General features: G+C 54.1%; 1 protein-coding gene across 2 annotated transcripts; it reads left to right on the top strand.

Moving 5' to 3' along the window:
* Positions 1-1,137: 1,137 nt before the first annotated feature.
* LOC144274613 (C-type lectin domain family 2 member D-like) lies at positions 1,138-10,556 on the top strand. 2 transcript variants are annotated; one of them, XM_077833591.1, is made up of 6 exons: positions 1,138-1,216; positions 2,438-2,692; positions 3,794-3,892; positions 5,020-5,207; positions 5,920-6,023; positions 9,259-10,556. In XM_077833591.1, the coding sequence occupies exons 2-6, from the start codon at positions 2,599-2,601 to the stop codon at positions 9,407-9,409; spliced, it is 636 nt and encodes a 211-aa protein (XP_077689717.1). In that variant the 5' UTR covers positions 1,138-1,216; positions 2,438-2,598; the 3' UTR covers positions 9,410-10,556. The 2 variants fall into 2 exon arrangements, with proteins under 2 accessions (XP_077689717.1, XP_077689718.1); XM_077833592.1 differs by lacking the exon at positions 9,259-10,556 and adding an exon at positions 6,648-6,784.
* Positions 10,557-14,496: the final 3,940 nt, after the last annotated feature.

The following is a 14,496-nucleotide window of genomic DNA, read 5'->3' as shown; positions in this document are numbered from 1 at the left end:
TTCGATCTTGAAGGGGGGAGAGATGTGACGAAGTGGGACTGTTCTTAATGTTTCCTCTGAATACTGTGGGGGTGCCTCAGTTTCCCCTAAGCAGTTCTTAAGTATCCAGGGGGTGGAATAAGGGTGTATGATCATTGCAGAGCCCTAGAGGGCAGGTGTGTGCAGGGGTCTGGACCCAGACAATGGCCGACACCCTGTTTCCTGGACACTGATGGCCTAGGCCCTTCCCCCCTGCAAGATGAGAGCTAAAGGGTTGGAGAACAAAGGAATCAGGTGACCTCCAAGCCTGGGAAAGGGACAAAGCCCAGAGGGGGGGGGGGCTGGAGGGAGTTTCAGTTTGGGGCTGGCTGGGACATGGAGTGAAGGGCAGACGTGGTTGTCTGGCTCACTGCCCCCCAAAATGGACCCAGCTGAGGGATCCTGTTCTCTGCACCCACAAGCTCTGTGTTAGACCATGTTCCTGTCGTCTAATAAACCTTCTGATTTACTGTCTGGCTGAGAGTCCCATCTGACTGCAGAGCAGGACCCTCTGGCCCCCCCAGGACCCCGCCTGGGCGGACTCGCTGTGGGAAGCGCACGGAGGGGCAGAGGAGGCTGAATGCTCCGAGGTCAGACCCAGGAAGGTGGAGCCAGGGGAGCTGGGTGCCCTGCAGACAGGCTGCTCCGAGAGAGGAGACTGCCCCAGAGTCCTGCCTGGCTTCATGGGGAGCAGCTCCAGAGCATCCCCGGGGACTCTGTGACACCCCCCAGCCCGGAGAGGGAGAGGGAGGCCTCCCCCACCCAGGCCGGAGAGGGGGAGGGAGAGGGCGGGGCCTGGAGTCACCGGAGCTCGGTTCTTTGTTCTCTCTCCATTGGCCACAAGGAGTCACAGGAAATTTGCTCAGGCCTCTCTCTCTCGAATGGGCGGGTCGGAGTCATTCTAGGGTGAAAGCTGGCAGCTGGCCAATGAATTCCCGTAAAATGTGTGCTCAACTCCTCTTATATGCTAATAAGGCCCCACTCTCTCTGTCCATTGGCCACAGCACCAGGATGGGCGGGGTGGGGTGGAGTCACCGCGAGGCTTTAGAAGGTCCCGGAGCGCAGAGGCAGGTCAGAGCTGGGCAGGTTGAAGGTGCAGGGGGTGCGGACTAAGCTGAGCTAAGCGCCCACGGTCTTTAAAGCGCAGCCGGGCGGAGCGGCGCGGAGGCTCCGGGCGCGGACGGTCACTGCTGAGCCGGTGAGAAACGTGCCACCCGCGCCGGGCTTGTCGGGAGAGCGCCGGGACACGGGGGCAGGGGCTGGAACCCCCTGAACGCCCCCCGCCTCTGTCTCTCCGGGCTGGGGGGGATGCTCTGGAGCTGCTCCCCATGAAGCCAGGCAGGACTCTGGGGCAGTCTCCTCTCTGGGAGCAGCCTGTCTGCAGGGCACACAGCTCCCCCGGCTCCACCTTCCTGGGTCTGACCTGGGAGCATTCAGCCTCCTCTGCCCCTCCGTGCGCTTCCCCCAGCGAGTCCACTCAGGCGGGGTCTTCCCCTTCTCTGGGCTGGGCAACTCTAAGGGGCTGTGAGGGCATGTGCCCCGGCCCCCTTCCCCCCGCGGCCCCCTTCTCTTCTCCTCTCTGGGCTGGTGGGGGGGGGGGCCTCTCTTTTTCCCCTTTCCTTCTCCTCTGGGGGCAGGGCCTGTCTTAGGTGTCTGGTGGCTCTCCTGACACCCCTGGTCTGCCCGCTGGGGATGGGGCACCTGTGTGCAGCATGGAGCTAGCTGGGCCCTTCCCCTCCCATGGCCCCAAGCCAGTGGGGGGGGGGGGGCGCATCAGCGCACTGTTGCTCCCTGTACCCCCAACCTTGGGTTCCCCAGGCCGGGCATCCTCCCCCTGCCTGTGTTCCCAAAGAAAAAGGGGGAAGGAAAGGGCCACTCCCACAATTTCCCCGCCTCCCCCCCACCCCCCTGTGGGGGAAGTTTTGGACATGAAGTTTTAATGGTTCTGTCGCCCACTGAGTGGGCACTTGGCCTTAGAAAATTACTGAAGTGTAAATGGAAAAGTTGATTAAAATTGATCATTTCAATTGAGGCGTTGGACTTGGTGATTTAATTGCCTTGATTTTACTCAATCCATCCTGGTTCTCTCCCCCCCCCGCCCACCAACTCCCCACTCCTGTTAGGATTCTCGACTTGCTCTCGATTACAGGAGGTATGAGTGGGGAGGGAGGGTTTTTTCCTCCTGTCAACCCCAGCTGGGTGCCTGTCACGTGTGGGTGGTGTGGCCTGGTGGGTGGGGTCTGTAGCAGATCAGGTCTCTGAAGCCCTGGGGTTGGAGGGGCCGATGGGGTTTATGGGGGTTTAATCACCATGGCACCGCCTCTGGCAGGGGGTTGGGCTGCTGGGCATGGAACAAGAAACCACAAATCGTGCCCCACCCCCCACTGACCTGTCCTGCTGGGTCTGTCTCGACTTTCAGATCGGCTGGAAAGTCCGGAGCAGGGTGTGCGGGGAGCCAGGGCCAGGACCCCCGCCCCAGCTCGGCAGCTGCTGCAGAATTGGACCCAGTCACAGAGAGGAGCCGACCCCAGCCCAGCGTCTCCAGCAGCGTGTGCGGCCCGAGTGTCGCTGAGAGAGACGATGGGGCCAGCAGCTGGACCTGCTGAGAGCAAAGAGCCGCTGCAGGAGTGGCCTGTTGAGGGCAATGGACACCTGGAGGCTGGCAGGGAGCCAGGTAATGGGGTGTCGCTTCCTGGGAACAAGTTGGAGAGAGACACTGAGGCTGCCCCACATGGGGCCAGGCTCTCAGTGGCAGCAGCCAGTGCCCAGCAACACCCCGTCTGTGGGCAGCAGGGACTGGATCACCCCCAGGGGCTCTCAGGGCACCGATCCCTGACTCACAGCTGCTGTCTGTCAGACACAGCGGGGGCCGTGGGGCTGTGCAGGGCCCTCCTGGGCTGGGTGTGTCAGACCCCCCGTGACAGCCCTGGCCCATCTCTGCCTGGTTCGTTCTCCTCCCTTCTGCTGTGTATGGCCAGTGTGAGACCCCAGTGTGCGGGGACAGGGGCACTCGGCAGTGTGGGCCCAGCCAGCGCTCCGCACAGGGCAGAGGAGCAGTGGGGATGGGGGGCAGCTTGAGCAACTGCCACCAGGACATGCGGGTCCTTATCTCTGTGCCCCTGAGCTCACCAGGCCTCCTGGCAGCCTGGCTGGGAGTGCCCAGGGGAGGGCACTGGGCTGAGGGGAAGGAGGGGCTGTTCTGCCAGCCCCAGCCGGCCTGACCCTCCGGGCTCCTCTCCCAGAGCGTCTGACGGAAGGAGCAATCGGCAGAACGGTGCATGTTCGAGTCCAGTGGTTCTCAGCCTTTCCAGAGGACTGTCGCCCTCTCAGGAGGCTGATTTGTCTTGCACTCTCCTAAGTTTCATCTTACTTAAAAACAACTTGCTTCCAAAATGGAACATAAAAATACAAAAGTGTCACAGCCACTATTCCTGAAAAATTGCTGACTCTCTCTGATTGTTGCATATTTAATTATGAAATAGATCAATTGGACTATCAACGCTGTACCTTTCCGTGTATAGTCTATCGAGCAGTATAAACGAGTCATTGTCTTGTATGAAATTTTAGCTTGTACTGACTTAGTGCTTTTTATGTAGCCTGTCATAACCCGAGGCAAATCTCTCGATGAGTTGATGTGCCCCGTGGAAGACCTCTGCTTACCCCCAGGGGTACACGAACCGGTGGGTGAGAACCACTGTTCTAAGGCAGCTCCAGCCCTGGTGCCGTCGGGGAGACGTGTCCTCATGGACCTGCCTGACGGGTCTTTCTGTTTCAGATCCTTGTCGCAACTGCAGGAGATGTAACTACAAGAAATGTACAATTGGGCTCGCAGTCGCCCTCGCAGTCATGTTAGTTCTCATCATTCTCCTGGCAGGTGAGTTCTCACCCTTCCCTTCCCCCTCTCTGCACATCCCATTCCCCCTGGAGCCACCACAGTCAGTCTCTCCTCCTGCCCTGTCTGGCTTGTGCCCCTGGGACAGAGGATTCCTGGGGGATGTTCCTCCAAGACCCTCCTCCTGCTCCCTCCCAGACCCTTGCACCTGGGCACTCTGTGTTGGGACTGAAATTAGCTCCCCCCAGCCCATCTCTGAGCACTTTGGGTCCAAGTCACTGTTGCCGGGCCCCAGGCACGGTCACGGATACCTGTGCAGAGTGGGGGTGATTGACGGTGCAGGGCAGCAATGAGCTGGGCCCTCTGCCTGCAGCGTGTCGCCCTGAGGTGCCAGCCTGGCCTTCCTGCATCGCCGGGTCGTGCCCAGTGCTGGGCAGGTGCTGGCGTGTCACTGAAAGGAGCCGTGGAACGCAGTACCGACAGCCCCGTTAACGCAGTGTGAAACCCACCCATTGGTGACCTCGGCAGGGCAGGGTCTCGTCGCGCTGTTGACGTCCCCCCCTGCACAGACAGCGTGTGCGAGCGCAGATGGCAGCTGTTTGTGGTGACCGTGAAGCTGGCTGGCTGCGCTGGACAGGCCGGGCAGCGGGCGTTCGGTCTCCTGAAGGGAAGGGAGTTTGTTCCCATCTTCATCTCAACCTGCCTCTCCAGGGAAGCAAAGCGCAGAGCAGGGGGAGGGGGCAGCAGTCCAGGCTAGCAGAACTCCTTGGGGTACTAGACCTGGCAAATCATGTTGAAGTTAATCTCCTACCCATTAATTATTGCCCCCCTGCTGGCCCCCTGGTAACTGTCCCCTCCCTCTGCCGCTCAACTGCCCCGTGTTGTAACACTGAGCTTGGGCCCAGCTCTCTGTCCTGGGCTTCATGGCATGAGCGGTTTGTCAGCTGCATCCCTGTTGAATGTGAACCCAAGAGAGGGAGAGCAGAGTCAGATAACCCCCCTCTGGGGCTGGATTCCCAGCGTCCTCCTGGCTCCCTCACGGCCTTTCAGTACCCACCCTGGTTCGAGGTGTCTCAGAAGCCTGGGGCGCAGGGGCTGATCTCCCCATGTTCTCCTCGTTGGTGGGTGGCGGGTCTCGCTCACACCACGTGTCGCTGTCTCATTCTCAGTGTGCAGACCTAAGTGTCCGTCAGCTGAACCGGGGCCCGTTGCTGGCCCCGCGTGCCCAGACGGCTGGATCGGATACCGAGGGAAATGCTACTATTTCTCTGAGGCCGAAAGGAACTGGACCTACAGCCTGACCGACTGCTCTGCGCTCAACGCCTCCCTGGCTGAGATCAACAGTGAGCAGGAAATGGTGAGAGATGCTCCAATTGCAACCTTCTGGTCTTGGCTCAGCAGCTGCTGCAGGAGAACCTGGGCTCGAGGAGCAGCTCTGAGTAAATGAGCTTCCAGTTGCTGAATGCCAGGCCTGGCTGGCTGGCCCGGGGCACCTCTAGTGTCCGTGTCTGACTGCAGGGATCACTCGCCTCTCGAGGGCTGGGCTGGCTTGAGTATCTTCTGGGTGGCATGGGGCCAAAGGGGTACTGAGATCCCAGACTGACTTGAAGAGCCAGTGCTCTTGGGTAGCCAGATGAGGATGGGGGGGCTCTTCTTAGCCTTGGCCCCTTCTGGCTGAGGATTTGGTGGCTCTACTCTCATCCCTGGCCCTTCCCAGCATCCCTTATTGAGCTCAGCTGGGCTCTTTCCTTCTCCTTCCCCTGTGATGGGGAGGGGAGCTCAGCTGTTCTGTAAAGAGGCTTTGACACAGAATGTGGCCTTCTATGGAGAAGTGCCAGGGCAGCTTAGACCCAGCAGCACCCAAGAGCTGCTCCAGCCCAGGGCAGATTGGTGTGAGGGGGAGCTGGGTTTGGGATGGGAAAGTTAATACTGAATTACCCAGATCTGGACAAGAGGGAGGCGAAAATCCCCAGCCGTTCCCTGAAAACAGAGCCCTTCAGTGTATCCCTGTGATTCTCTGGTGCACAGAGCCTGTGCTCTGACCCCACCTCTCCCTCTGCTGTTTTTAGGCTTTCCTGCTGCGCTATAAAGGCGGATTTGACCACTGGATTGGCCTCCGGAGGGACCCTGGGCAGCTCTGGAAATGGGCCGATGGCTCCAAATTCAACAACCTGTAAGTCCTCTGTGATTTCCCTGGGCTTTGGGTCCCTGGTGTCTGAGATAGCGAGTTCAGGCCAACTCACCAGTCAGTGCTATGTACTCTGCGTATTAGTGATGGGTGGAAGCAAGTGTTGTCTGCTGGGAGACTGGCCAAAGCTTTCAGATCTGTCTGGCTTTAGTGGGGCCATGTGCGTTAAAGATGCCTGATGGTCACAAATGCTGAGTGCCTGGGGCTGCCATGAGAACTGGGTACAGTAGAGATGGCCCAGACATCCCAAGAGGGATTTCAGTGGGATGTGGGTGAGATCAAATAACCAAACCCTAGTTGAGCCGATAGCAGGGTTTGACCCTGGACCATCAGCACTGAAAGAACGGCAGAGTCGGTCATGCTGGTGGGGGAGTGGCACTATATGTCCAGGAAAGCATAGAGTAAATTAGAGTAAAAATCTTAAACGAATCCAACTGTATGCTAGCATGTCTCAGAATAGGAAATTCCATGCTTGAAGAATAAGAATCTAGCAGCAGGAGTATACTACTGACCAGGATGGTGACTGTGAAATTCACCGAGATTAGAGAGGCTACAAAAGCAGAAAACCCAATAGTAATGGGGGTTTTCAACTATCCCCATATTGTCTAGGGACATGTACCCTCTGGATGGGATGCAGAGATGTGATTTTTAGACACCCTTAATGACGGCTTGTTGGAGCAGCTAATCCTGGAACCCGCAAGGGAAGAGGCCATTCTTGATTTAGGCCTAAGCGGAGCACAGGGTCCAGTCCAAATGGTGAATGTAGCTGAACTGCTTGGTAATAGTGACCATAATGTAATTAAATTTAACATCCTTGTGTGGGGGGAAATGCCAGAGGAAACTCACCACAGTAGCATTTAACTTCAGAAAGGAAAACTAGAAGCTACTTCAATGGAAATTGAAAGGAACAGTCAGAAGGTGAAAAGCCTGCAAACTGCATGGAGACTATTTAAAAATACCATAATAGAGGGTCAAACTAAATGTATACCCCCCAATTAAAAAAAAAAAACCCTCAAAAAATGCCACCATAGCTAAACAGCAGAGTAAAAGAGGTGGTTAGAGGCAAAAAACGAGCATCCTTTTAAATAACATTAGGAAAGGGACAGAGAAAAAGGCATAAAATATCATCATGCCACTGTATAAATCCATGGTTCACCCACACCTTGAACACTGTGTGCAGATCTGGTTGCCCCATCTCAAAAAGGATCTATTAGAATTGGAAATGGTACAGAGACAGGCAACGAAAATGATGAGAGATATGGAACAGCTTCCATATGAGGGGAGACGACTAAGCGGGGGAGATAGGCGCTCTATAAAATCATGAGTGGGGTCGAGAAAGTGCAGAGGGAAGTGTTGTTCTCTCCTTCACGTAACACAAGACCTAGCGGTCACACAATTAAATGAATAGGCAGCAGGTCTGACGCAAACAAAAGGAAGTATTTCTTCACACAGCACACAGTCAACCTGTGGAGCTTGTTGCCAGGGGATGTTGTGAAGGCCAATAGTATAACTCTGTTCAGACAAGAAGTAGATAAGTTCACAGAGGATAGCTCGACCAGTTCCTATCAGCCCGGATGGTCAGGGATGCAACCCCATGCTCTGAGTGTCCATAAACATCTGACTGCCAGAAGCTGGGTGTGAATGGGATGGATCACTCGAAACTGACCCTGTTCTGTTCATTCCCTCGGAAGCACCTACCGCTGGCCAGTATCGGAGGACAGGACACTGGGCTAGATGGACCATTGGTCTGACCCAGTGTGCCCAGTCTTAGGTACTTACAGCTGAATGGCATTTTTAAAAAAGCCCTTTGCGATTGATGGGAAGCTGGAAAATGTGCCCAGAGGAGGCTTAGAAAACAAGTCAGTTGATGACCTGTTGTTTGATCCCAGTCAGATACTTTCACATATTCCAGCAAGGATGCCCTGATGTCGGCAGCAGTCTGTCTCTGTGATTGCCTCATGAGCCCATCTGTTAGCAGGCCTGTTTGGGGTCTGTCTACACGGCAGCGGGCACCATGCCATTGCAGAGAAACTAAATGAATTCTTTGCAGCAGTCTTCACGGCTGAGCATCTGAGGGAGATTCCCAAACCTGAGCCATTCTTTTTAGGTGACAGATCTGAGGAACTGTCCCAGATGGAGGTGTCATTCGAGGAGGTTTTGGAACAAATTGAGAAACTAAACAGTAACAAGTCACCAGGACCCCAGGAACTCAAATGTGAAATTGCAGGACTACTAACTGTAGTCTGTAACCTATCATTTAAATCCGCTTCTGTACCCGATGACTAGAGGATAGCTAATGTGACGCCAATTTACCCGAACTGGGTAAACAGGCATCTCAGTGGGGTGTTAACCCTGAAATCTGCCACCCTGCGGGCACCCACCCCAGCAGAAGGCTCTGGGTGCATCATTGCCATCCCCTCAGAGCTCTTCCGGGGTGATGCTGGTGGGGGAGAGGCTCACAGTTGGCTGTGGGCTGGGTTCTCCCTTCTCTGGGACAGATCTCACCCCGAGCCAGAGGCTGGTGGCCTGAGGGCAGGGAGATCCTGGCCTGCCCAAAGAGTAGTGCTGGGCCTCCTCCTAGCCCAGCACATGCCTACTGTGAGTAGCCAGGATGGGACCATGGGGAAGGATTTGCCTGTGGGCCTGGATCCCACCCTGTTCCCAGATGGGAAGCGCTGGCCTCCAGCTCTCACGGGAAGCTCTGTGTGAGTGGCTGGGGTCACCCCATGGCCGCTGGGTTTGCGCTGCTGGCATTTCACCCCAGCCGCCCCCTGCAATACAGCCTGTCCTGACAGGCCTCTGGCCTGGGAGCTGATGGAAACTGTCCAGGGAGCCCTGGACCCAGCTCTTCTGTGCAGCGTTACTGCTGCTCCTCGCCACGCTGAGAGTCACCTGGAACCTGCGCCCAGGGCCGTTTGGGTGGGTTGGGCCTGCAGGGGCCCATCCAGACCCAGCTGGGTGTGCGGGGGGGGAGAGTAGGAACTGGGTTAATACCCACCCGGCATAAATGCACCATGGAGGTCAGTTGATCTTCAAACCTTTCCTGGCCTTGCTGCCCCACTGCCCCCTTTCTAGCTGGGGCCTGTGGCAGGTGCAGGAAGGGGAGTCATAAGGGGCTGTGAGTGCAGCAGGTCCCTGCACTGTGCGAGAGCGTCTCCCATCAGTCACAGGCAGGGAGAAATGTCCAACTCCTACCTGACACCAGCTCTCTGTCTTGCAGGTTTCCGATAAGAGGAGGAGGAGACTGTGCGTATCTGAATGATGAGAATGGGGTCAGCAGCTTGCGATGCACCAGTGAGAGACCCTGGATCTGCACCAAACCCGATGCATTTACACAGGCACAGGAGGCTGCTGTGGTAGGGGGCTCGTAAGGAGAGTACTGGGGAATTAGTCCCGGAAAAGCCGGACTGATCTCTTTACAAGATCACATCTGAGCAATTCCAGAATATCGGGGAATGCTCTGCGCATCACTGGGCAGAGCACTGTGGACTCAGGTGAAAACCAGAGATGCTATTTGCACATCTTGTCCCCCCACCCGTGCTGTCTCTTTTTCCGCCAGTGGAACGGCTCAAATCCAGCCTTTCCAGCCTACCTCAGCTGGACCAGGAACTCTGCCTAACTGAGCCAAGGCACCAGCCTCAGCTTTCACTGCCCTGACGTTCCCCCACAGAAGCTTTTTACTTTAGAAAATGCTCCATGACCCTGAGAAATGCACAGCTGGGATCAGGCTGGCTCAGCTGTATGTTTAAAATAGGTATTAGCATTATAAGAATGTGTTTAGCCTTTATTGAATGCTTGTGAGCTGCTGCAGCATTAATCTCATTTCTTCTGACCTCTGTATCCCACACTGTAAGGTAATATTGGAGCATTTGTTTTGGGAGCCTCTGTGACTGTGTAAATCACCAGACAGGAGGGTGAATTAAGGCATTAAGGAGTGTGAAGTGCTGATCTCCAGCAGCTCAGAGCACAGGGGAGGAGGTGGGATACAAGAAGGAACTGAATCTAGCTTGTTGATGCTGGGGGCAGGGTTTTCTAGGCATAAGCAAGAGATCCCCAGCTGCTTAGCCTGCGTTAGCCCTAAAGGACACAGAGTTTATAATGGACCAGTGATACACAGACTGCGGCTCACGAGCTGCAAGTGACTCTTTAATGTGTCTCCTGCTGCTCTTTGTAGCACCTGATATTAAAACACTGTGATTTAATTGTTAACCAGTCAGGATGCTTTTACTATGTTATTAGCCACTAAGTTATTTGCTGCGAGCATTTATATAAAAACCTAAATATTTCCCCTGCCCTTCTGTTTAAATAGGAGTAATGCTATAGTAAATGAAACAATGAATTCCCGCTACTGTGGCTCTTTTGGGTACGGCTGATCACTAATTTCGCTCCTGAACCACTGAGCTCGGAGCATCACTGCAATAGATGCTTCTGTTACCTTTTGAAACTTTGTAGCTTAGTTGTGTGTGTATGTTCACCCGCTTTAGCCTTGTAAATAAATCTTATTTCCTTTTTAATAAATTGTCCTATAATCAGACTGGCTACATGCGCGGTCTTTGGTGTGACGTCTAAGGTGCAGTTCACCTGGGGTGCCTGGACCTGTGGGACTGGGAGTAACCTGAATACTGTTGTGATTCTGAGTGTGAGAGACCATCTGTCTCTCAGAGACAGGCTCACCTGGGTTGCGAGACAGATCGGAGAACCCAAGGGGACTGCATGGCTAGGCTGTTAGGATGCCGGAGGAGGTTACCCTGCATGTTTGGTTGGTGAAATCTAGGTCTAGAATTCTCAGCCAGTTTGGATTTGTGCCCTGGTTCCCAGCAGTCTGCCCTGAGGCTGGCGCCACTCTCTCAAGACACTGCAGACAGCGCTATTGCACGGCCTTGGCTCCAGTTCCCTCCTTGCAGGAGAGAGGAGCTGAGCCTGCCCAGAGATGGAGTTTGGGGGACAGATGTACGTGACCCAGGGACCCCTTGGTGCCAGTGGCAGGCAGCGCAGGTTTTACAGGAATCCCCTGGGTCTGATCTTTACATCAGTCGTTTTAAACCTTTCCAGATGACTGTACCTCTTTCAGGAGTCTGATTTGCCACCTCACTTAAAAAGTGAAACTCCGGTTTCACCTCACTTAAAAACTACTCGCTTACAAAATCAGACATAAAAAATACAGAATCGTCACAGCCACTATCACTGAAACGGCTGACTTTCTCATTGTTAGTATATAATAAAATAAATCGATGGAAATATAAATCTTGTACTTCCATTTCAGTGTAGAGGGGATAGAGCAGTGTAAACAAGTCACTATCTGAAACTTTAGTTTGTACTGACTTCGCTAGTGCTTTTTATGCAGCCTGTTTTAAAACGAGGTAAATATCTGGATGAGTTGATGTATCCCCAGGAAGACCTCTGCATATGGCCAGGAGTACATGTTCCCCTGGTGGAGAACCAGTGGTCTACAGAATAGTTCACCAAAGGGGGCATGCGAGGTCTGTATCAAGGGCCAGTTTTAGGTGAAAAATGCCAATTCAGCAGTTTGCGAATTCATGTCTGGTCTGCTGAATTGTTCACGTCCAGCCCCTCCCCCCAGGTGTTAAAAAGTCGAAGCATTTCGTTTAGACACTTTCCAAACAAACCATTTTGATTTTTCAGCTTGAAACAATTTTTTGTTTAAAAATGTCCTTCAGTTTTATTTTAAAAATTCAAAAAGTTACAACCCTTGAAATGTTCCTGGGTCTTTTTTTTTTTTAAAGCTTTTCGATTCATCAAAAACTTGGAAAAATTTTAGTTTTATTCAACCTGCTCTAGGGGCGGGTGAGGATTTTAGTGGTTATATTGTGGGTCTCTGAGTCTCCTTGTTGCTCAAAGTTTTCTTACTGTAACAAATGTATTTGGGATGAGGGCAGGATGGGCAAAAGCTTCCTAAAAGTGGGGGGGCTGCTGGCAGTCACACTGTGGCCCAGCCCCTGTGCCACCCCTTCTCCTTGAGGTCCTGCCCCCTCAAACTGCCCCTATCCCTGAAGCCCCCCCCTCACGCCACCTTTCTCCCTGAGCTCCCAGTTCATGCTGCCCCTTGCCCCCAAAACACCCCCCCCCCGCTCCTTTCTCTCCCCCCTCATCCAGTCGCTCACACTTACGGCTAGTAAAAAGTGGTGGGCCCTGGTCTCCCATGGATGAGAGTGGGAGAGGATGAAGAACTCATTTCAAATATAACTCCCCCCCACCTCAAAAAAGCACAATTCACCAGCAACAGCAAAACACACACCTAACCAACCCGGGCCAGTCACGCTGTGTTGTGTGTGACATTCCCGTCCTGGGGCGGTTTATGTCTCTGAGAATGTGAACCCTGCAGGCCTGGGTGTTTCTCTGTGTAATGTGACCTCAGTGCTCCTGCTGAGAGCCATTGTTTGTAAATGTTTCAGTAGCAGACATATTTATCATTCATGGACAGACAGACATTTATTCATAATTAGAACTGGTCAACAAGATGAGTTTATTTGTCATGATGCATTGTTTGGGCCAAGTTGCAAGTGGTATTTCAGTTTTTGCACAGATCTTCTCTTCTTGCATCTGCCCCTCTCATAAGCTGTGGCCTTAATCTCGGCCCTGGAAACACTTACGTGCATGTTTAACTTTAATGACTGCTGTGAATAATTCCATTTCAATGGGACAACTCTGAGGTTGGGTTTATGCTACGGCCCTATATCGGTGTAACTACGTCATTTATTTAATTTTCTTTCTTTTATTTGTGAAAGTTCTTGAGAGCTTAAAGCAGGTAAAATACATGAACAGGTTCGGACAGTCCAAGTTTGTCAGTGCAAAGTGACAGCAGAGATGTGGTATCTGCTAGTTTTCCATAAGTCTCTCAGGGTTACCCAGGATAACTTTGGGGATCTCTGTCTTGCATCTGGAATGTTCCCTGAAAGTGTCCAAAGTGTCCAAACAGCTCAGAGATGCAGAACGATTCCCTGGATCCATTCTTATAGCTGTCTTCCCCGGAAAGCAGTCTGGCAAGTGTTCCTGTCAGCTCATTGCTAGGTTATCTGCCAAAACACTAGAGTTTTCAGGTGCCTAAATAGCCCCTGGAATCATGGTGAAATTATCCTCCTCACCACCACCAAAATTTGAAATGGTGCCCTGAGTGCACGGGACCCTACCGTGCTCCCACAGAGGAGCTGCATTAACAGGCAACTCTGCAAGTTCTCTGCATGCCTCTGCCAGTGACCCCCACACCTCTCCATTTCCTTGGCCACATGTATCCTGTCCCCTTGCTGGCGGCTAATCCAGAGAAAGGGGGAAAGAGCTCACCACTGCAACCACCTGAGGGATGTGTTGGGCTGAGATCAGCTGGTCAAAGCAGGCAATAGGGACAGAATTGGAGACTTGAAGCTCCTCGAGTGACCTCTGACCTTTCCAGACCTGCCCTTCAATCAGACACAGCCATTGTAAAGTTGAATGTGATAGTAACTAGACCCATTTTAAACCCTTCACCACACAAGACAAAGCCCGTAGGATTCATCATGAACTATTTATTTCTCCTCCCCTGGATTCCTGCAGCCACCAGCCACCCTGGAGCTTTCCCTCGTCTCTCCCAGGCTGGGCTCACTTGATTGCAGGACCTCAGCGGAGGGTCCAGCTTTGCTCTTTCGCTTCCTTTCTTCACGTCTTTGGGTGGCTGCATTTGCAGCTGAGCAGCCTGATGGAAACACTGAGTCCTCTGTCTCGGCAGGCAGGCCCAGCCGCCAAAGCCAAAGACTCCCTGAGAACAGGGGCAGGTTCGCCTCAACTCTCAGGAGTGGAGGCTGGGCCCATAGGGTAGGGTTACCATATTTGAACTTTCAAAAAAGAGGACACTCGGGGGAGGGGGGGGGTTTGTAGCCCTGCCCCCTATCTACTCTCTCCCACTTCCTGCCCCCTGACTGCCCCCCACAGAACTGCTAACCCATCCAACCCTGGCTGCTCCTTGTCCCCTGATCACCCCCCCCAGGACCCCGCCCTCTGTCTAAGCCTTCCTTCTCCCTGTCTCCAACTACCTCCTCCTTAGACCCCCCCACCCTAACTGCCCCCCTAGAACTTCCCCCCGTACCTGTCTCCTGACTGCCCCGCCCCCTATCCGCACCCCCACCCCCTGACAGACCCCCAGGTCTCCCACACCTATCCAACCACTCCCTGTCCCCTGACTGCCCCCGCTGAACCCCCGACCCATCTAACCCCCCCTGCTCCCTGCCCCTGACTTTGCCCGCGAACCTCCGCCCCATCCAACCCCCCCTGCTCCCTGTCCCTTGTCTCCCCCGACCCCTTTCCATATGCCCACCCCCTGACAGGCTCCCCCCAGAACCCCGACCCATCCAACCCCTCCTGCTCCCTGTCCCCTGACTGCCCCTTGGGACCCCATGCCCCTTCTCCAGCCCCCCGGCCCCCTTACCCTGCTGCTCAGAGCAGTGTGTCTGGGGTGCGGAGCCAGACA

The sequence above is a fragment of the Eretmochelys imbricata genome, chromosome 14 (genome assembly GCF_965152235.1).
Source record: "Eretmochelys imbricata isolate rEreImb1 chromosome 14, rEreImb1.hap1, whole genome shotgun sequence".
NCBI classification, from domain to species: Eukaryota; Metazoa; Chordata; order Testudines; family Cheloniidae; genus Eretmochelys; species Eretmochelys imbricata.
The sequence above is the reverse complement of the archived record's forward strand: the minus strand, read 5'-3'. Positions and strand labels throughout refer to the sequence as shown.